This window comes from Chenopodium album, chromosome 1, assembly GCF_948465745.1.
Source record: "Chenopodium album chromosome 1, dcCheAlbu1.1, whole genome shotgun sequence".
Classification (NCBI taxonomy): Eukaryota; Viridiplantae; Streptophyta; class Magnoliopsida; order Caryophyllales; family Amaranthaceae; genus Chenopodium; species Chenopodium album.
Window position 1 is genome coordinate 479,310 of NC_137834.1, and position 22,446 is coordinate 501,755.

General features: G+C 35.6%; 3 protein-coding genes across 4 annotated transcripts; 2 read left to right on the plus strand and 1 right to left on the minus strand.

The window, feature by feature from the left end:
- The first annotated feature begins 1,884 nt into the window (after window positions 1-1,884).
- On the plus strand, window positions 1,885-4,645 carry LOC145638935 (uncharacterized protein At5g01610-like). The gene is made up of 3 exons (XM_081690012.1): window positions 1,885-2,184; window positions 3,973-4,027; window positions 4,123-4,645. Exons 1-3 carry the CDS (start codon window positions 2,077-2,079, stop codon window positions 4,500-4,502), a joined length of 543 nt encoding a protein of 180 aa, XP_081546138.1. The 5' UTR covers window positions 1,885-2,076; the 3' UTR covers window positions 4,503-4,645.
- A 545-nt stretch (window positions 4,646-5,190) lies between these two features.
- LOC145638943 (protein RETARDED ROOT GROWTH, mitochondrial-like) lies at window positions 5,191-12,476 on the minus strand. Of its 2 annotated transcripts, none has more exons than XM_081690023.1 (7): window positions 12,000-12,476; window positions 11,083-11,194; window positions 9,969-10,128; window positions 7,922-8,070; window positions 7,553-7,704; window positions 5,853-5,967; window positions 5,191-5,520 (listed from the first exon to the last, which is right to left on the minus strand). In XM_081690023.1, exons 1-7 carry the CDS (start codon window positions 12,323-12,325, stop codon window positions 5,380-5,382), a joined length of 1,155 nt encoding a protein of 384 aa, XP_081546149.1. In that variant the 5' UTR covers window positions 12,326-12,476; the 3' UTR covers window positions 5,191-5,379. The 2 variants fall into 2 exon arrangements, with proteins under 2 accessions (XP_081546149.1, XP_081546157.1); XM_081690031.1 differs by having other exon boundaries at window positions 11,083-11,219; window positions 12,000-12,133.
- Window positions 12,477-19,214: 6,738 nt separating this feature from the next.
- LOC145638958 (cell division topological specificity factor homolog, chloroplastic-like) lies at window positions 19,215-21,838 on the plus strand. The gene is made up of 2 exons (XM_081690040.1): window positions 19,215-19,481; window positions 20,969-21,838. Exons 1-2 carry the CDS (start codon window positions 19,386-19,388, stop codon window positions 21,575-21,577), a joined length of 705 nt encoding a protein of 234 aa, XP_081546166.1. The 5' UTR covers window positions 19,215-19,385; the 3' UTR covers window positions 21,578-21,838.
- The last annotated feature ends 608 nt before the right edge of the window (window positions 21,839-22,446 follow it).

Below are 22,446 nucleotides of genomic sequence, written 5' to 3' on the forward strand. Positions count from 1 at the left end.
AAATAACATTATTTAACTGCACATTATGTTCATTACAATTTTATAACATGTTCTTTGCACTTTAACTGAATGTTCTTTACATTTTTATACAATGTTCTTTATAATTCTATAATATGTTCTTTTCACTTAAACTAAATGTTCTTTATATTTCTATGCAATGTTCTTTCCGCTTTTTTTTTTTGGAAGAGATGCACCATGTGGATCGTGCATCCGCTTGCACGAACCATGCATAATTCCCGTCAAAAAAAAAATACTCCGTATAATTATTGGCACATCATATCTAGCCAATGTGATGAGATTGTGTGATGATGAGATTTGTGTTTTGAAGCAGCTAATTGGAATCATGTCTTGCTGATTACATCCACTCTTTTAAAAAGTTACTTCGCCTCCTCTTTCTCTCACTTTTTACAAAAGTGCAATGCAAAGCAAAGTTAAGAAGGAAAAAAACGGACGATCGATCAAATTGTTGAAAATGAACACAATTGTTGAAACACAATTAGGGCATGTTCTCATTAATTGAACTCAGCTGAGCTGAACTGAAATGAATATTTTATAAGAGAAGGAAATTAGGAGCTGAATTGAACTGAAATGAACTGAATTTCAACGTAAAAGAACAGGCCCTTAATCTCAGCGATTGGGGACTAATTTAGACTATAAAGAGTAGTTGAGTACCAATTATTGTCAATAATTTTTCTATTTAATTTGAAATTTGCAAGTAGCATACTAGTATATATTGTAAGTGATAGAGATTATTAGAAGATAATCTTGTCCTAGGATATATTTGTGTGTATAGCTAGGATACATTTTGTGTATATTATATCATTATCATATTTGGTGTAATACTCTATACATTAGACAAATAAAATACTCTCCGGATTAAGAAGTTTTCTCATAATCTAACAGTAACTATGTAAAACTCTCACGACACAATCAATTTAATTTTATGTTGTCATTCTTGTCAAGTTTGATCAATGTCTCAACACCTCAACATAGTAAATGAAGACATCAAAGACGACAACACATGGAAGAGACTTACGTTTTCTCTTTCAATTCTAAGTTGATTGCGCGTAATAGGTTCTTGAGTCATAAATTTGATTGTGTGTTTTTTAAAGTGTAAATTTCTCCATTTCTATTTATGTGATTAACATTTTTTAAATAAAAATGTCATATTACTTCACTTATACTATATTTGGTAAGCTATTGGTAGACAAATTCTCTAAATAAACACTCATAAAGTGCATATAGGACAACCTTTGGAGGTAATAAAGTAAAGTAAATCATGTACAATAACGGCCACAAACTACGATTTCTCTCCTCTCCTTGGATATTATGCCAACGTAGAAATGATCTATCACCCGACTCGCTAGGCTTGCTTGATCCAATTCGAAAAAATGACGAATTTAATTTTTTAGTTATAACCCCGAACTCGGCCAATTAAAAGCCTAAAAATCCCGCTTTGACCTGAAAACCCGCCCCTTTTGTGGATTTTGACATAAATTTGATGTTAAGGCCCACTCTAGCCCAAATTTAGACCACCTCTATGCTAAAGGCTATGGGTCAAGACGTCAAGTTAACACGAGTTGAAACGAATTATGTTAGCTAAATTTTAATATGTGTCCATGGTTACTTATTCAGGGGCTACTCGACTGGTTAGGATTTGCTTATGTAGGGGTAAGGCCCTGTTATTTTGAGCTTTTGAGCAAAATTGAGGAGAACAGATTTCAGTAGAACATAGTATGTGTTAGCATAGCAGCTCAATAGTAACTCCAATATAAAAAGATCCACTGACACACGCGATATGACCAACCACACCAAAAAAACAACATTTTAGAAATTATATCATTTTCCATTTTTCCCTTTTTTTTAAAATCCGGGATCATGGAATGTGTGCAACAGCTGGGAATGTTTGTCCCCACACTCTCCAGTCCTTAGTGCAACTCTTCTATCTCTCTCTTCAAAACAACAAGTAGCCGGCAAGGCAGAGGCTTCTTCTTCACTTCTCTTTCCACACTCTCACTCTACTTTCTCTCTCTAAGATTCCTGTTCCTCAACCATTTTTAGAGAGAGAAAGAAATAATGGAGAAAGCACTTACCAAAGTAGGGAGCATTAAGTCTGCAGCAGGAAGCTTCTGGATTACTAAGAAGGCCAAGGAAGAACTCGTTGACATCTCCCAAGAACTCTCTGTTTGTTCCTTCATCTTTCTCTCTTCAATTTTATGTTCTTCAATTATTTAATACCTTTTGCATTTTGTGGGTTAATTACTTGATTATTTGTGCAATTGTGATGCATTTTGTTTTTTTGTTTTGTAAGATCTGTTGTAGATTATGTATGATTATGGAATTAAAGTTTAGTAATTTTTACTGCATTTTATGTAATTATTGCTAATTTTGGTTTAATGTTTGATCTTTGGGAGATGTATATTAAAATTAGGAAAGAAATTGAAAGGAATTTTGTTGCATTTTTTAAAGCAATGTAATGGCTTCTTTCACCGTTGGGGCCAAGTGGGTAAGTGATTCGGGTGGTACCCAAGACCTAGGATCAAATCTCGTCTACATTGTTGCCCTTTGAAGTTCTCAATGCGCTTTAAAAGGTTGAGAATTGAAATTTAACTTTTAAGCAAAATGTCAAAATTGTGTTTGCCCAAAAAACACTGGCAAATTAGAGGAACTTAGTAAGAGTCAGCATTTTGATTAATTTCTACTGATTTCAGTGCATGTTGATCAAACCAATCAACTTCAAATACTTAAATTACTCAGTACTCCGTGCATTGTACTATTGTTGACAAAAAACAAACTCTTACAACCTCTATAAGAAGAAAAAAAAGTATACTAAAGGTCTGTTTTCTTCAAATTATTTTCAGTTCAGTTCCAATAAGTTCAGTTCAGTTTAGTTCTTAATTTCATTCTCTCATAAAATATGAAGTTCAGCTCAGTTCAGTCAATTATAACAGGCTCTAGAATAGGCCCTGAGTGATGCCAATTTACCATTATATGTTGTTTGGTATACACAATAAATTGAACCCCTTGTATCAAATTTGGGATTATGAGGTATCCACGTGATTGGGAAGGGTAACAAAAGGGTGTTGTGGTTACGGGTTACCCTTACAAAATGTAGTGTGTTACTACACCTCTCATACAATTAATTTATCTATTTCCTCCATCTATATTCTCTATGCCAACCATGTTCTGTATTCTGATTTTTTCTCCTCCTTGAAAAATACCCTAAACTCTTTAATTGAAACAATGACAGATTTTGGCTTGATTCTATTCAAGGTAGGACCATGTATATTTTGAAATTTTTATGAAAGCGATTGCCTACCATCTTCTGTTGTAATGACTTGTCATGGTGTTTCAAGCCTGCATAACTGCATAAGATACATGTCCCACAGCAATGAAACAGAAAATGAATGTTTACAACGGGCAAGGTTGTTAATCCTCATGTCTTACATTTCTAAATTTCCACGGCACATTGTAAAATGGCTTTTTTAAGTTATGTTGGTCAACTGTGTCATGGTGTTGTTGATCATTCAAGGTTGATTAGATGAAAGCAAGAGAAACATGAGATTTGTAGTTTGTATCGGTCTGATTGATTAGAACTACAGCTCCTTTCATTAGACGTGACACACATTTATACCACCTCTAAGTGATAAATTTTCATTATCAGTATACCACTCAATGGATATGATAAAAAAAATTATGAAGAACAAGAGATACTTTGGGTGGGGTGAACTTCCATTGCATGGGCACAACGCACAAGACTCTCCTTATAGATTTACATACAAATTCATTTCCATCACCACCGTGCATCACCTGCCAGTCTCCTATTAAACTAGACAAAAGGGGAAATTTTAGTAAAATTTATTTTGCTTTGTATGGCTTTTTCTTTTTGATGTCTGTTGTGAATGGTCTAGTTTAGATTCAGCGTTTTCATGCTGCTAGCTGATGCTATTTGGAAATTTCGTGTTTCTGCAGACAGTCTCAAATGTAGTAGAAGAGAAGGCAAAATGGTTATTCAACAAATTGAAGGGTAATGCATAAATGCTCTTTGCGCTTGATACAATTTACTCATTGACACTGTTTGATTTATTATCTCATTAATATGGCCTTGCCTTGTTTATGCAGGAAAGCCTTCAAAAAGCTTACCTGAACTTTTGAGAGAGTACAACCTACCAACAGGCCTCTTTCCCGAGAACATAACTTGCTTTGAGTTTGACGAGACAAAAGCAAAGCTAATAGTATACTTACCCCACCCTTGCGAGGTGAGTTTTAAGGACTCAACAGTTATGAGGTATGCTACACGAGTCAAAGCTATCTTGCTGAGAGGCAAGATGATGGGAATTGAGGGAATAAGGACCAAGGTCTTGGTGTGGGTTAAGGTTGCAAGTATGGGTGTTGAAGGCACTAAATCCGACAAAGTATGGATAACCGCTGGAGTGAAGAAATCTAGACCTAGAGATGGTTATGATTCGCCTCATTTTGCTCGTAGAGTAGAAGAATTTTAAGCTTGTAGGATCCTTGAAATTTACCCATTGTATGGCCAAGCAAATGATTTTGGTCTATAATTCTCTAATTCTTCAATCCCCACTTTGTACGAAATGTTGGCACTTCACAATATATATAATTTTATGATCTCGTTCTGGATTCATCGTCACAATCTTTTTCTTTTCCCTTTCTTTAAAAATTAAGTTTAGATAAAAATGCAACTACGAGTCTAGGAGACCATCCTCTCGAGAGGAAAATTATCGCATCCTGGATAATATCAGTAAAACTTCAAATTAGAAGCTTGCTGGATGCAATGTAAAAGCATATGCTACTATATCACAATATATTATATGTGAGCACCATTTAAGGGCAACAAACGAGGTATACTTTTCCATATTACCCCTACTAGCAAGTACTTGTAGTAACAGAAAAATAAATGCAAGTTGCATTACTTGCATACATAAGTTTCCAAGTTTCTCTTTGCAAATATGGTTTCTGCTGAAAAAAAAATTAAATAAGATAGAGCTTAAAAGTAATATAATTTCTTCCAAAATGGCGTACTCTATTAAATTTGTGAATTTTACTGAAACCCGAGCAAATCTTACTAATCCAGCAACAGAGATCTTCTGCATCTAGTTTAGCAGAGAAAATCATAAAATCTCAATTTTCGACTGAAAAACTCTACAAAACTGGCGGTTATAAAGGAGGTTATTAATTTATATGTACAAAAGCAATTGAATTATCTATTAATAAGTAATATTCCTGATTCACTGATATTGCACCAGTGGTAAAACATGTAGGGTTTCCTTTGGTATAGTTGGATACAATAAATAAAGAATCGAGTTAAAACCCATGCAAAATTGCTTGCTGCCAAAAAATTTATCTTCTGCTAGCAGGTCACACAGAACCAGCTGCTGAATCCCGTATAATCTCACAAATTGAAATTACGTTCTCGATACTCAACAAGATGATGATGCACCACTCCAATAGATCTGATCTCCTATTCTGCAGGACTTCTTGAAGAAAATGGATGTTGTGCTGCAATATCCCAGAAAGAAAGCAGAAACTTTTAACAAACAATTCAAAACAATAGTTCTATCAACATGTACCTAGTATGATTGGTTTAACCTGTCAAAAAAGTATGTTTGGTGTTTAACTGTTTAAGTATGATTAATATTTTGTTACCCAGACAAAAAACTGTGACTAATTTTGGGTTTAATACACTGCCTTCTACGTAAATTATATGAAACGCTTGTACCTCAAAACTAATTGTAGCTAGTGCCCACTGTCAAGTGTCCAGTACAAATTATGCTAATTAGTTAACCACTTAACCCAATTGTTTTCCCTGATGAAGGAAGTAAACATCATACCTCAACAAATTTCAACTTGATGTCGAGATTTCCAAAACGCTGAGTGACCTCATACTCTTCTCGAAGATACTCATTTATTTCTGCATATTTCGCTTCTCTCCAAGCAATCTCTGATCTGAGAAATAAAAAAAACAGAAACAAACATGAATGGCTCCATCAGGTTTAAAAGATTAATACAAAAACGTAAATGTAGGCGACAATCAGTTAGACAGTGTAAATGGAAGCCTCATGACTAAAATCATATCTGAGTGGACAAATCCATGCTATACTTCAATACAATCTTGTCCTAAACAAGCAAAAACTCTACAAAGCTTTCAACAGTAGATACAATGCCTAAAAAAATTTATTCAAGGATTTTAAAAGACAAAGTAATCTTGTACGAGTATTCTATAGTGCTACAAGTCATAAGAATTAGTAGTTTAGTTTTTCTTGCAAAGCTAAAAGCAGGTCCTCCTGACAATTCCCTCCTGAGGATTCTTTCAACAAAAATGAGGATTTGAGAATGAGTATTCACTTATATGGGTAATTATTTTCATTAGTGACAAATGGCAAATGGCAAGAACGGTGTAGACTATGACCATTGTTTTACAATCTATTCTTCTCTTTGTACCCTTCCTAGTTTCTGTTGAATATAGCCGTACTGTAATGTTCAGCAAATAAGTTTTTGGACTAGTATTTCAGGAACATGATTGCAAGCAATACAATCACATACACCCTCAGTCCAAAAATAGTAGTAACATTACATCATAGCCTCAAACAAGAATTCTGTATAATCCTGATGATACTATCTCTTTTTAGAAAACCAAGTTCAAACTTCGATTTGCCAACCTGTTGGATTTCTACTATCAATTCCATTTCCATAATTGGAACTCAACTGCTGCTTATCTTTTCTTTGATTATAGTAGAAAAGTGCCCAATCAACCCAAAAAGCCACCTATGTTGACTAGAGGCAGTTTTGCAACAAACCCATTCAAATCTACACTTCTCCTCGATGACATAACACAATGCAAGTATTTTGAGCTTCCCTAGTTTACTGATAAAGATAGGCTATCTTATGAAGTAGAGAGTACATTCATTGTTGACTACTCTATAAGGGAAGTTCAGACATCCTAGCAAACTATCCTCCCACTTTCAGATCGAAATTCATTACCATAAAACTCAGAAGAAGTAAGAATCCATGCCCAAGTGAAGCACTAAAATTCTCAAGCCTCCTCTGAGTTCTTCCCCTTAAAATTTTGAATCCATCCCATTTAGTTGGAGGGTGATGCTATGAACTTTGTCACAAATGTACCAAACCAAAAGTTTTATTTCCTCACTTCTATTGTAAAGAGTTTCCATTTGACAACGTAGCAACTTAATGTTTTCAGATTTTGTCAAAAATGTTCCCAACCACATGTTAGGCCTTCTAGCTTTCAACTAGCATTGAAATTACTTTGGCAATAATTTAAGTAAAGACAGAAAGCTGAGAGGTTAAAGTCTCTGTCACATATAACTAATATCTTCCACCACCAAACAGTTGTGTGGTCAAACTAGAAGGGTGACGAACAAACTAAATGATTCTAATGGCTCGTCCATTAATTAATCAGTCCAGTCAAAATAAGAAAATTTATAATTTTAACCGCTAAAATTGCAGCTTACTCATAGCACACCCACAATTTAACGTGTCATACTACATAAGAAAATATTAGTTGAGAATATACCTATCAAAAAGACCAACTTTGAGGATGATATCAGCAAGATTTGAATTCGCTTTGCCAACTAGTTGAAAGAGCTTCTTTCTACGCATTGTAAATGTTCCAGTTTTCTCCATTGCACGATTAATATCTGCAAATTCTTCGACCATATCATCAACCTGAAATATGCAAGAAAAAATCAATATGCTCCTTATTTGAATTCTATAAGAATCTAGGTTAAATCTCACTGAAACAGCAGTGTCTCATAGAAATGACAACATACAAACGGCCAAGTGCATAGTACAAAAGGGGTTTTTTTTTTTTTTTTTTTTTTTGGGGGGGGGGGGGGTCATTAGAAATATACAGCTGTATGCATAGCAGAGATAGAAGACTCACCTGAGACACATAATAGTCTAAAGCAATGCTTTGACCAAGCACGCTTCCAATAATGCGTATACCATCAGTGTCAAGATGTCTAAGAACTATATAGTCAGCACCACCCTGCATATCTTCAGCAAGTGTTGCCTTCTCCTTTACCATATAGTCTGCAGAATACAGAAGCCCATTAAAATTAGAGACAAAACCAAAGCATAACAAAAATGCTAAAAGGAAACCTGCACTTTCAATTTCGTGGAACATAGGTTGTAATTATGATAGATTCATCCGTACATATCTTTCATTTGGGATTCTGGGAATAAATCAACATAGCCTATTTCCATTTATATATAACTCAAGGCAAATAGGCATTTATATTCAGCTAAGTCATCTGGTCAACTATCTGGAAATCAGAGGCCAAACAATTCCTTTGACTTGAATTGATGACATTTACTCTATGAAAGATATATAGAGCTGCTATTGACCAGCTGAAGTTTATTTTAAAAGAAAGCCAAAACGAAAAATGCTTATAAGTTATATGCTTTTAATATCTCTTAGAAAAGGGGAGGGGGGGGGGGGGGGGGGCAATTTCCTTTTCAATGTCATCACCAAAACAGAATTTTCATCATAATCTCAATCAAATCAATGCAAAAATATACAAACAGGTAACAGCGAAAAGAGGGAAATTTTTGTCGACAAATGCAAATAATCCACTCGATCAAAACCTTGAATCTATAATGGGTTCTAACTCTACCACCCCCGTTCATAAAAGGTCTTCCCTTTTTTTTTAATAAAGTCTGTTCCTTTGAGATCTTCCCTACTTCACTTTATTCCTTTCATGGCAGGAAAAAAAAAAACTCTTCTATCCCCTTTTACCACATGGGTCCACTTAATCTAAATAAACACGTCTTTATAGTAAAAAAAAATAAAAGGGAAGCACTTTTCACTAACTCCCTTCCAAGGTTTCAATTGCTACAGAGGAGTGCAGCCTATAGCTACAGAGGATTAGTGAAGAACTCAAAGGAACAAAGGGATTATATAATAACTAACAGTTTACCTAAATCAAGCTGAACTAGAAAAGTCTAGAAGTACTAGTTGGGATAATGTCCTCAATTCTCAAATTTTGTTCCCTGAAAGTCATAGATTATGACATCAATAATCAATTTATCAAAAAGAATAATTATTCTCATTCTCATTGCATGATGGGTTGAGGAGATAAAGATCCTAAAGCCTAGGACCCTAGGTACAAAGAGTAGGCATGACGCACAACTTTTTTTTTTTTTTTTTGGGGGGGGGGGGGGGGGGGGGGGAGGGGGTTGTGCACCTCAATACACTTTTTTGCACCTCCCATGGTTCTCTTTGAAAACTCCTTGGTTAGCTCAAAATAATATTTCACCCCTATGTCCTCTATCACCATATGCTTTTGTATACACTACAAATAGGCAAGCATTACAGATAAGCTTGGAGGTATAAATTTTCTAACTTTTGTAGATAGCAAAGACCAAAACTCGCGGGCTTATTATCCAAGGTTAGAATAAATTCATAAGATCACATTTAGCTTCCAAAATGCCACATGTATAAACAGTCTTCACTTTAAGGATTTGTGTTTGGGTCAAAATTAGTACAATTTAAAAAAAAAAAAAAAATTAAAAATAAATAAAAATATAGAGTGATATGCTGATATCAGGCTTCTCTCAAGCCCTTACAACCAAATGCCCCACTCAATCCTATGTGCACCCTCTATATCTAACCAGTGAAAGATTCAAACTTAAAATTATTCTCAGCTCCAACATCCAATAAAACCATAAATGATTAAGATCCATTCTTAAAAAAGACTAGTCAGCAGTCACTAGTCCCACTATTCAGTTACACAAACTACAGTTGGGTAGGAAAACTTCATGAATCTTGGAAAACTTAACCCTCATACCAATAGTTAATCACTATAACTTTCCCAAATTAAAATTTCTTTTAGAGATTTGTTCATATATCAAAGTCATACTCCACAGGACCACAGATAATATTTCATTCAAGATGATTCTACAACTATGAATTTCTCAAGATAAATTACCATCTTTCTTCATTTCTGAAAGCAATCCAGAAGCATGTCTTCGAGCAATGTTCAAGAAGAAATCAACTTCATGATCCTCAACATTGAAGAGGACAGCAGATCCATATTGAAAAACCACCATGTAGCGGTTGCAAATCACATTGTTCTCAACATTCATGCCCTGAATCAAAAGCCAGCATAAATAAACTCATATTTGACAAAGCAATTAGTAACATGACTAGATTTAACAAAGTACAAAGCAATTAACATCAAGACACATTCCATTGTCAAATAATTCCACGGGATCCAGCTGACTTGAGTAATGTGAATATGTTAAATGTAATTTTTCACTAGTGCAAGTCGTCCAACTTACAAATATTTGGATGCTAACAGTATGTTTTGTTTAACATCCTAATTAAACAGCCAAACTGGGACACCAATAGTTTGCTAACAAGTTCAGCTGACAAAAGAGGTCATTAGAAGCTCAATTCAACATCTGAGCAAATGATAAAATAAGAAATCCTAAGGATACATTGCTTTTTGTTCCTTTGTTTACCATCTTCAGCAAGATGCTAGCTTATTTCATCTCTAACAAGTTCTTTCATTGTATATACAGAAAGGATGAAATAATAAAGGGGACTTCAATCATCTTTCGTTTAGTCAGATATAGAGATGCGACAGATTTAGTTGCATGTGGTTAAGCCCAGTTCAATGAATTGGAATGTAAAAGGTAGTAGCGACAAGATAAATTTATTAGGGTTAATTGCGCTGATATAATGTACAGGATTATATTATTTATTCAGATCAGACCATGATTATTAGTCAGACTTGGAAAAATACAGCTGTGGAGTAGATAACAAGGGAAATCCATCTCCGAACAAATATATTAAACAAGGACAGATTCATAAAACAGAAGAACACTCACATGAATTTGTATAAATAGCTCAATTGATCAAGATGTTAAGACCACTAAATACACAAAGTAGAGCATATAGCATGTTACTTGGAACAAACAAAGAAAGAAGCCAGCTCAAGGAAAATGAACCCCCCCCCCCCCCAAAAAAAAATAATAATAATAATAAAATAAATAAATAAATAAATAAAAAGGGAGATAGTATTTCATTAATCGACTTACAATCATTTCTGAAGGTACATCAAAAAATCTGAGTGTCACATAATTTGAGGTGCGAGAAGTTGGTGGAACGACATTCCCTGAATTCTCTGCTTGCATGCTCCTCAAATTGATACTGCCAAAACCATGATTCTGAGAGGCTAAATGATAAAAACCACAGAACATAGCAATAAGCCAAGGTGAGCATGAGGAAATCAAGCCCCAAATGGTACACACCAGGGTGAAAGTTAACAAAAAAACAAATGAAGTATTAAAGAGGGATATCGTCTTTTAACAACGAGTAGCACAATTTTCAACAAATAATTCTTCTCCTCTTTAATGGAATTACATCCCAATGCGAACAGCATCTCCAACTCTCTCAAATGATCAGAACTATGGGCGAACTAAAATCAATTATCGCTACTTTGATTACAAAAAAAATTTTGCATCATGTATTCATATTGCTAGTATATATGTTTCCTACATTTATCTCCATTCATAAATTACATTAACCAAAGAAAAGAAATTATAAGTTGAAATCTATAAGAAACAAGCTGATTAACAAACAATCCTCAATACTCAAATTCAACATGTTATTAAAATTAACAATAGCACTGGTAATGCACCCAACAGGATAATGCTAATAAGCAAAATGTCCAACCACCAACTAGTTTCACAATCATTTTACCTTAAGCAAAATCTTCCAAAAAAAAATTTAAAAAAAAAAAAATCACAGTAGAAATTCGCAGCAGCTAATTAAATTAGTCTTATTCTAGATTCAAAACCTCCAAAGCTTATAGTAAACAATTACAGGACAATATACAATGATGTTTCACACAACCGAAAACAAATAACCCAAAAAATTGGCCACAAATCAAACATAAAAACCTACATTTATTACAAAAAAATCAAAACTTGAAAAGGAAAAAAGGGGGGCAAACCTAGTAGAAAGAAAGAAAGCTTTGACAGGAATCTTAGAAACATCTCCTTCTTCAACCCCATCTGGGTGAGATTGAAAATCTTGATTATCATCTACATAATTCTGGGAAAAATCACGAAAGCCATAATCATAATCATGTGCAAGAGCAGCATAAGAAGAAGAAGGGGCAGAAGAAAATGGCCTAAAACGCTGAAATAGAAGGGTGTTGGGATCTGAAGAAGAAGAACACAGAAGAGAAAAGCGGATAGAGGAGAAAGGGGGAATGGAAGACGGGGCTGATAAGGAGGTTAGGCGGCGGAGGAGACGGTATGCTGCCCATCTCCCCATTCACTGTGATGTTGGTGAATGATAATGGTGCTTTCTTCTTGTTCATCTACTAACCGCTAACCCCCTTTGAGTTGGGTTTTTGGGTGTCAATAATACAGTTCCTATTGTTATACCAGAAATTTCTCAAGGTTTAAGCATTTTGTTTTGTGGGAATATCAGCACTTAAATTGACTTCAGACTTTATAGATGCGAGCACTATGGTGTCAATCAAGTAATGAACCCCCTTCCAAAAAAAAAAAAAAATCAAGTAACCGCGTTTGTGGGAATATTTAGGCCCTCTTTAGAGATGTTTTGCTCTGCTATGCTTTGCCCTACTTAGCTCAAAAAAAAAAAATCAAGTAATCGATTTTGTGGGAATATTTAGGCTCTGTTCTTTAGAGTTGTTTAGCTCTCCTATGCTCTGCTCTGATGAAATTTGTTCTGCTCTGTTAACATCACAGTGTGTGGAAGCCCTTCTCTGCTCTGTCCTGCTCCGCTCTGTTAGAAGCTCAAACGAGCAGGGCCTTAGATTATCAAGTGTTTTTAATTGAGAAATCTCAAGTTCTCAACATGAGACGTTTTTCAAAATGTATAGGCGTAAAGGGATGCAATTTTTTAAAAACTTTCAAGAAGCAATTTTGCCATACACTGCTACTTGAAGTTTGTGGTTTTGCCTAAAAGTTAACAAATTTAATCACTCATTTTGAGATTTGAGGCGGGCCCTTCAAATTCGATCAATATTCAATAGATGTAAGAAATTGAATAATGTGGTGGATTTTAGAGAGTTTGAACTTGTTGGTTTTACTGGTTTAGCACCTTATTATTCAGTTATGATTTGTTTTCTCTCATCTTGTAAATGATGAGTTAGGTTTTTCTTCTTTGTATGGCGCTTTAATTCAATTTGCTCTTTTAAGTAATGATTTGCCTCTCTATAAACAACAATTTGCCTCTATATAAACAACAATTTGCTTGCTACTAACATTCTCTCTCCTAAGTTTGTCAATATCAAATGTAAGTTGTCTCAATTTATTTATCTCCGTGGATTGAAACTATCACAATTTACAAGTATCTAGGCCATGACAATATGTTCTCTCCCAACATATATCTATGTATGAGATTTCATCAAGGGTTGGCATATCCTCTCGTAGTGTTATTGCAATTCCAGTTAATACTAAGTCAAAAATTCACCTAGCGTCTTCTTGTTGACAATCTCACTATATACCATCATATGCATGGTAGTGTTCTTTAGAATTTAACTTTCACAAGGCCTCGTACGCATTGCTTCAATTAACAAGTTTGTGTGTCATGCATGACTCTCCTACACATCATCTTAGTGTCTTTAAAGGCTTTCTAGTTACAATAGATTAAGAATACACTTGAGTATAGAATGCACCTTTTTCCCTCTCCAACCACTAGTCTTCACAGTGGTACCTTTACTACATAATGCACCTTTTTTCTCTCTAGTCACCAGTCTTCACCTTTCCAATACTAAGTATATATTGTGCGTTTTTTTTGGTATAAGATATTATCTTGTTCTTCAAAATGACAAGCAGCTATATCTTAACATAGTGCAGAACTGTTTCAAAAAAAAAAAACCTAGTGCGGAAGTAAATTATTATGGATCGGCTAATGTGGTTGTCATTGGACATGAAATTTACTGCTTAAGCTACATTAATTATCTTATCCACTATGTAAGATAATTGTGGGTCCTGCATTGTGACAATATTTGTGTAGTATATATGTCTCTCAATTTGGTGACATATGTACTTTGTTCTTAAAACAGTCACACTTATATATAGAAGTTTACCATGAGCAAAAGTTTTGCTTACTAGTATGCTGACACTCTATCTTCCTTTTTTCGTTGTTAAGTGAACAAACATCTCCGGGTGTTGGCCATGCCAATAAATAATTTATCATCAAACTTTAATATACCTACAAATTGGTTTGAGCCTTGGGGTGGGTTATAACTAAAGATGGGCACGGGCCGTGCCGGCACGCGGGCGGCACGGGCCCGGCACGACTCCGGCACGGCCCGGCACGGGCACGGTGGCCGGCACGGCACGGCACGGCGGCACGCCGGCGTGCCGTGGGCCGTGCCGTGAACAAATTTTTTGGGACCGGCACGGGCACGGCCCGTGGCACGGCGGGCGGCACGGTGGCCGGCACGTGGGCCGGCACGCCGGCACGACCCGCCGGCACGGCACGTGGCACGGCCCGGCACGGCCAGGCACGGCCCGGCACGGCCAGGCACGGCACGGCACGGCACGGCCCGTGCCGTTGGAATATGGCCGTTTATGGCCGTTTTCCAACAGCTATAAACGGCCATATTTTCCACCCCATTTCCCACCCAAATCCCCTATAAATACCTCATATTTTCCTCCAAAATTTTCACAATTCATCAACTCATCTCTTCTCTCTTATTCTCTAATTTTCTTACTCCCAAATTCTCAATTCTCAAATTCCTAAAAAACATACAATCTTCCTCTCTTTTGTGAAAAGAAAAAAAAAATTCCTACTCTCTTATAAATTTTACATTTTTACTATTATTACTTGTACTAGTCTACTACCAAAAAAAAAAAAAAAAAAAAAATTGTTATATTTACATTCGGGAAATTAAAAATTCGGGAAATTATAAATTTGGGAAAGCATTGAAGCGTCATTGTAAGATCTAACTCAACTTTATTTTAATTTGTTATTGTTATTGTTATTGTTATTGTTACTATTATTAATTTATTATCATTATTACTATTATTATTATTATTATTATTATTATTATTATTATTATTATTATTATTATTATTATTATTATTATTATTGGAACTACTTAATTATATAAAAACTACTTTCTATTTTAATTGTGGGTTATTTGGATTGTTGAAATCTGTCTAAGGCGGGATTTGGGCTCTGGACAACGTCGCTCCTAACCTCTCCTACCTGGGATCTCATTGATCCAAGTAATCTACTATTATTATAATTATTTTTGAAAATTTAATTTATATAAAAACTACTTACTAATTAATTCTCATTGATCTCATTGTTGTTAATTGTTACTTTGTTATTGTTAGTTGTGTTATTATTATTAATTAATCATGGCATCAAACCCGAACGTTTCCTCCTCCTCTAGAAAAGCCAAGTCAACACGTAGGGAATCACCAAACCCAAACACTTCAATGTCTATGCCCCCCCCTAACATGCCCTTTCCCTCTCCTAACATGCCCTTTCCAAACACTTCCACCCCTTTCTTTCATCCCCAAAACACGGGAGGGCAAGAACAAATGGATGATATGGCTCCTTGGACCCAATTTCAACAAACCCAATTTCAACAATATGAATTTCCTTTTCCTCCTCCTCCTCCTTCCCAAGGTAGCCAAACACAAGCTTGCGGGTCGAGTGAACCATCCACCCATAATCCTAACATATTAGAGTGGTGTACCGAAGAGGATTTTGCTCAAACCAAAAGAAAGAGTGGATGTTGGGTACATTATCAATTAAGTAAAGATGGAAAAAAATGCAAGTGTCGGACTTGTGGTAAAATTTTCTCGGCCGATACCAAGGGAGGGACGGGACACCTTACTAGGCATACAAAAAAATGTGGTGGACCATCTAGTGATCCAACCCAACCTAAAATTTCTCAATTCCATCCACAAGGTTTCATTTACAATTACGAGAGAGATAGGGATGAACTTGGGAGAATGCTTGTACATGCAGAACAACCTTTTCTTTTCGCCGAAAATGATGCCTTCAACAACTATATTAACCGAGCACTACAACCAAAACACAAAAAAATGTCCCGAAAAACCGTTCGATCTGCTGCCATGAAGACTTATCTAGAGTACAAATTGAAATTAGTAAATGAATTAGCTAATCTTCCTTGTAGAGTTTCTTTAACCGCCGATGCATGGGATGGTGGGTACGGACTTCACTATTTATGTGTTACTTGTCATTGGTTAGATAATGAGTGGATGTTACAAAAACGCATCATTCATTTCAAAATGCTTGAATACCCTCATACCGGTCTTAACATTTCACATCATTTAATGGAAGCTATTGATGCATATAGTCTTAGGGATAAAATCATGTCTATGACTTTCGATAACGCAACTTCTATGACATATAGTGCGAATTTGGTTAAACCCCAATTAACCGATTTAGTATTAGATGGAGAAGCACTTCATGTTAGATGCATTTGTCATGTTCTTAACTTGTGTGTGAAGGATGGAACACAAGCAATTGGTCCATTTTATCACAAAATACGGAGTGCTATTTGCACTATTAATAGCTCTAACATGAGATATCAAGAATGGAAAGGTTTTTGCAGGCAACAACGGATTAAAACCATAAAAATAGCACCGGATTGTCCAACTAGGTGGAACTCCACCTATGAAATGTTGAGTCGGGCAATCGAGTACAAGGTTCATTTAACACTTTTTTATAATATGAAATATCCACAAAATGCTTTACTTGAAGATGATTGGGCTAATTGTGAAAAATATATGCAGTTTTTACAATTACTATATGGTATGACACATTGTTTTTCTTCTGTATATAATCCTTGTGCTCATTCTTTTCTTAGCAATGCATGTTTACTTGCACAACTTTTTGCGGAACACCGATCAGAACATGTTTATCGTGGATATCTTCCATCCATGGAGGATAAATGGCGTAAATATTACACCGATATTCCTAAGATTTATATTTTTGCTTCCATTTTAGATCCTAGACAAAAATATGATGGCACCTTTTTATTAATTGATATTTATTATAGTAACATGAATTTTGAAGATGATGTTGAAACTTTTAAGAATAAGGTGACGGATGAGTTTTTTAATTTATATAATGTTTATGAAAGTAAATATGGAACCGTGTCTCGATTTGCCCCTTCTCAAACATCCAAAAATGTAAGTAAACGGGCCAAAGGTTTATTTGCACAAGCTGCTAACTTGATGTCTAAGTATTCAGGTACAGAATCATCATCATCTAGGAGAACTCAAAGCGATGTTTCGGAGTTGCAAATGTACTTAAGTTACGACTTCATGAAAGGCATGGACGATGAAGAGAAGTTTGGCCTCGACATCCTCGATTGGTGGAAATCACAAGCCGTGAAACATCCAATTTTGTCGGCAATGGCTCGTGATATTTTTGCTATCCAAGTCTCCTCCGTTGCTTCCGAAAGAGCTTTTAGTGCGTCGGGAAGAGTTCTAGACGATAGAAGAACAAGACTAAAACCCGAAACACTTGAAATGTGTGTTTGCTTCAAGGATTGGTTGGATGCCGAAACTCGTTCTCAAGATCGTACTTATGCACAAAACGACGACGATGAAGGAACGTCGACTTCTTTTAGTTCTCAATCCACTCAATTGGCGGATGAACTTGAACCTCTAGGAGACGAAGACGAAGATGAAGACGAAGGCGAAGACGAAGGCGAAGACGAAGACGACCAATAATAATTACATGATTACATATTTACATTATACACTATTGTATTCTTTTTGTATTATCGAACTTCGTATTCCGTATAATAAATGAAGTTATTCAATATTCATACACTGTTGTACGATTTTTAATTATCATTACTTATTTTGTAATTTTGTATTATTGAATTATCGTACATTCGTACGGTCGTACCGGCTACCGTCATATAATAAAATAAGTTATTCTTCAATTTTTTGTGTTTTCGGATTATCGCACTAGTATTTTTTTTTTTTATTATATGCATTTTTGTTTTTAATTCGTTTTTTTTTAACATTTATTTTTTTTTTTTAAAAAAAAAAAATAAAAAATAAATTAAGGTCGGCACGGTTTGGCCCGCGGCCCGGCACGGCACGGCCCGCTAGGCACGTGGGCCGTGCCGTGCCGTGGGCTGGGGTGTGCCAATTTCAGGCACGGCACGGCACGGCCCGCCGCGGAGCCGGCACGGCACGGCACGGCACGGCCGCCACCCCGGCACGGCCAGGCACGGCCCGCGGCGGCACGGGCACGGCCCGTGCCCATGTTTAGTTATAACTATATCCCAAAAGATGGTTTTTAAAAATGAATGATTAAGAGTTGAGGAAATACATTTCTCACAATTTTTTGTATTCAATTCAATACTTCCTCTGTACTATTAATATTGCAATAAGAAAGAAATTACGCATTCCAAAGCACATTTTCTATGCTAAATATCTATAATTGTGTAAGAATAAAAATTATAAAAAGTTGATATTGTGAAAGTATTTTATGAGATGAATCTTATAAGATCCCACATGACTATATTTTGCTTAACGTATAAATCATATTATATGGTCAAACAAGAGTGATGAATAGTGCAAAAAGTCCATTGTTGCAATATTAATAGAACGGATGAAGTATATTGTATCTATGTCTATTTTGCAATAATTGAATTCAAAATCTTGAAGATTGATGAAGGTGATAAAGCTAGTGAATTGAATTAAACCATGTGAACCTTAATGCACAATCTTTCATCTATATTTCCTATTTCATATAGTTGGTCAATGTTTGATAATACCAAGGTAAATTGATTTTCCTAATCGTTTTAGCAACACACTTTGATAATATAATAACTAATAGTAAACCATGGAGTTGTCTTTTCACGTGAATTAAGTTGTTCGGATGTGAATTTGGTTAAGATAAAAGTATGTAATAAATTTTTTATATAAATAATTGAATTCCTCTAATTTGGTTGACCTATTATTTCGACCATCAATGTTTTAAGTAACACGTAGTGAACACGCTCAACAATGTGTTGGTAACACTAATTATTGGGAGGATTCAACCAATCCTATAGTCTCAAGTTTACGAACTAAATCACCAATCAAGCTTAATCGGTGTCGGTAAGGACGGCAATTAATTGATGTTGTTAGGGATGTAACATTGGTCATATTGTTGTTTTTGTAGAGTGTAGACCATACAATAAACTTTCTCCGAATGGTAGGTCTCGTGCTTGTCTACAAGCCCAAAACGCTGTCGTAATAAGCGAAGAAGCCAAAAACCTCTCTTTCTGCAAAGTCTCAGCTTTAACGTTCAACAGGCAAAGCTAGAACAGTGAATGCGCCGGTGAATTTCTGAAGAGAGAGAAAATTAGATGGCGATTTCAGGGGATCTGAGAGTTTTCGCAACACTAGCACCTCATCGAACTAATCATCTTCCTTTTCGTTCCTCCTCGCATTCTTCTTCTAAGGTCATTTCCCCCCTTTTCCCTCCAATTTTACGCACTTTTTGTTATGTTTCTTGGCAATTTTCTTCGTTATTGATCTTTTTTTGCACGGAATTTAGATGGGTTTGTTTTCATTTGTTCCTGTAATTTGCGAATTTTGGTGGGTTTTTGAAATTTTCATGGTTTATTGATCTTATGGGTTTTGCTTGTTATTTGGAAATTGATTAGGGTTTGTATTAGCTTTTGATTTGCATTCTGTATTGAGGCTGTGTTTGTGATTTAGGTATAATTCTGGGTTTTTGAGAATGTTTTGGTAGAAGGTTGAGATTTTGGTATGAAGTAAAGGGAGTTGATTTGAGGGTTTTGTGGGAAAGGAGGATGGAGAGAGGAAACTATACTGATTTATCGATCTTCTTTATGACGATTAGCTATGACAATTTTTGGGTTTTGTTGGTTTCAGTTCATTCGATTGCCTTTGTAGAAGGTGGTGTTGGGGGATGAAGCATTTAGTTTTTGGATAAGTAGCTATTGATGGAATGATAAGCTGCCTAATATGAATGTAAGATAATTATGGCATTTTGGGAAGAATGAACAAGAACACAGAAGTTACCGCGAAAGTATTATACTTGTAAGGTTCATCTCAGATAGGGTTTGTTAGCGAAGGTAAGGAGTACAATGTTGGGAAATATTAGAGGTTCAATCCGGAAGCATTAAGTGTTGATAAGTTCAATCCGGAATGGACTAATGTTAGAGGTTAGTGGACTTGGATAATTATTCTGGGAGATCTTGATTCCCGGGTAAGAAAACTCAACAAAGGGGTGATATTTGTTTTTTTCTTAGCTGGGCAATGTGGTCAACAGTCTATTGATGAATTCTAGACGGTGTATCATTAATCTTAGAATGTACTCAGAATAATGCTGTAGGTATATGACTTTCAGCTTCTCTTTGCTGTAAGCCAAACATCTGCCATTCTGCCTTGATTTTTCTAACTGTTTTGCTGGCTGGTACTTCTCTTGCGTTTTGTTCCCTGAAGAGTTTGCTGATCTATCCTAAATTTTGCCCACTTTTATAGAAAAATGGGTGTGTGAATGAATGCCTAGTCCTCTCTTTCTTCTCCTTTCCTTTCATCCCTAATTTAGCTTGTTCCAAATTGAATTAGCCCAATTAGGAAGAGGGCAAGCCTTTGTTTCCAATAAATCTGTAACTTCTCAATGTAAGTGTAGATGATCTATGTTTACTAGGAAAAAATTGTGTAAGTATAAGTTTCATTACTTGTTGCTCTAGGTACTGATTGTAGTGTCTGCTGGGTTGTAGTGATGTATGTCATATCATGTAATGGTAAAATGCTACTATGAAATTAAATCTGTGTTGTTTCTCAGGACTGATAATGAATATTGATACTGTCTAATAAATTGTGAAACCTGGCTTTTGTTGGAGTACTTAAAAAAGAACAAGCCATTTAAAACTACCAGTCTCAGCAGCTTAATTCATAATTTTATTCTTTAATGCAGGTAGACATTTCTAGCTTCCCAAGTGGCGGGCTTAGTATTTTTGACTATGCACCGAAAAAGTTGAGAAGTGTGTCTAACGACTTCAATTTTCGCTGCCAGTCCAATCTGACTTTTGGGGTCACTGGAGATGATAAATCATCTGTAAACTCCTTCAGTGAAGATGCTGAGACTTTTTTACTAAATGCTATTAATATGAGCTTCTTCGATCGTTTAAACTTAGCTTGGAAGATAATTTTTCCCCCACCAAAAACTAGGAGAAGCTCCAATGCAATGATTGCTAAGCAGCGGTTAAAGATGATCTTGTTTGCTGACCGATGTGCTGTTAGTGATGAGGCTAAACGGAAGATAGTGAAGAGCATTGTCAGTGCGTTGTCAGATTATGTGGAGATTGATTCTCAGGAGAAGGTGCAGCTCGATGTTTCAACTGATTCTGATCTTGGGACTGTGTGTTCTGTGACTGTGCCTGTGAGGCGAGTGAAGCCTGAGTATCAGGAGGACGATGAGTCTGGATCAATAATGAATATTGATTACAAAGACAACGGTGACACGTCAGGTTCTGTTGATGTCAGATTTGATTTCTACCTCCCAAATGAAAACCCAATGACATGAGCACACAGAAGTTAGCTCTATAACTAGTTGCTTCATGTATCAGGGATGACAACTTTTGACCCCAATTAGATCTCAAGAACTTGTGGCTTCTGCATTAGGGGTCCATACAGATGGTTTGTCATTTTGATAACTTGCTTTTCTGTAAATATAAGATGTATTCTCCAAATTGGTTGAAAGATTTATTCTTTCTCTTTATTTCTCTTAACCTTTTTGGGCTATCATTTTGGAATGACTCTTTCTAATGGATACTGAGTTTTGTAATTTCCTCTTGATAAGCTGGCAATTGCTTACTTGGTTTAGCATTGTTGTTGATGGTGCGCATAAATGGTTCAACACTGTTTCACTGAACTTAATTGAGAGCAGATAACAGGCTTGCTGTTGGTTGATATCATTCCTTAATCGATGCATAAAGCGTTCTACCAAGGCAGAAGGTGCCCTTTTCTTTGTAATTGGTTGTCTTGTTAGAATTGAGTGATTTTGTAATGTTGCCTTTAATAATTCAACTGAATATTTTCTAACACAAAATGAGGATGGTGTTATTATGGACATACATAGACTACTACATAGAAAGATAAAACCAAATATAACACGAAAAGACATTCTACAACTAGACATTGCATCATAATACAAAGTTTAAGACATATACTAAGGGTCTGTTCTCATTAACTGAGCTGAGCTGAACTGAACTGAAATGAATATTTTATAAGAGAAGGAAATTATGAGCTGAACTGAACTGAACTGAACTGAATTTCAACGTAAGAAAATAGGCCCTAAACTTACACCAAAATATCCCAACACAATTAAATGAAACATCGAACTAACTACTAGTACACGGAATAACATAATGAGTTTTAAGACCAATTGTCACC

What these genes read in the sequence shown, in the direction of transcription:
- LOC145638935 (XM_081690012.1), top strand. Translation starts at nt 2,077, where the DNA reads ATGGAGAAAGCACTTACCAAAGTAGGGAGCATTAAGTCTGCAGCAGGA. An exon ending in ACATCTCCCAAGAACTCTCT is followed by an intron (nt 2,185 to 3,972) that starts GTTTGTTCCTTC and finishes GTGTTTCTGCAG; the next exon opens with ACAGTCTCAAATGTAGTAGA. An exon ending in GTTATTCAACAAATTGAAGG is followed by an intron (nt 4,028 to 4,122) that starts GTAATGCATAAA and finishes TTGTTTATGCAG; the next exon opens with GAAAGCCTTCAAAAAGCTTA.
- LOC145638943 (XM_081690023.1), bottom strand. Translation starts at nt 12,325, where the DNA reads ATGGGGAGATGGGCAGCATACCGTCTCCTCCGCCGCCTAACCTCCTTA. An exon ending in GCTTTCTTTCTTTCTACTAG is followed by an intron (nt 11,195 to 11,999) that starts GTTTGCCCCCCT and finishes TGGTTTTGGCAG; the next exon opens with TATCAATTTGAGGAGCATGC. An exon ending in ATGTACCTTCAGAAATGATT is followed by an intron (nt 10,129 to 11,082) that starts GTAAGTCGATTA and finishes CTTTTGATTCAG; the next exon opens with GGCATGAATGTTGAGAACAA.
- LOC145638958 (XM_081690040.1), top strand. Translation starts at nt 19,386, where the DNA reads ATGGCGATTTCAGGGGATCTGAGAGTTTTCGCAACACTAGCACCTCAT. An exon ending in CCTCGCATTCTTCTTCTAAG is followed by an intron (nt 19,482 to 20,968) that starts GTCATTTCCCCC and finishes TCTTTAATGCAG; the next exon opens with GTAGACATTTCTAGCTTCCC.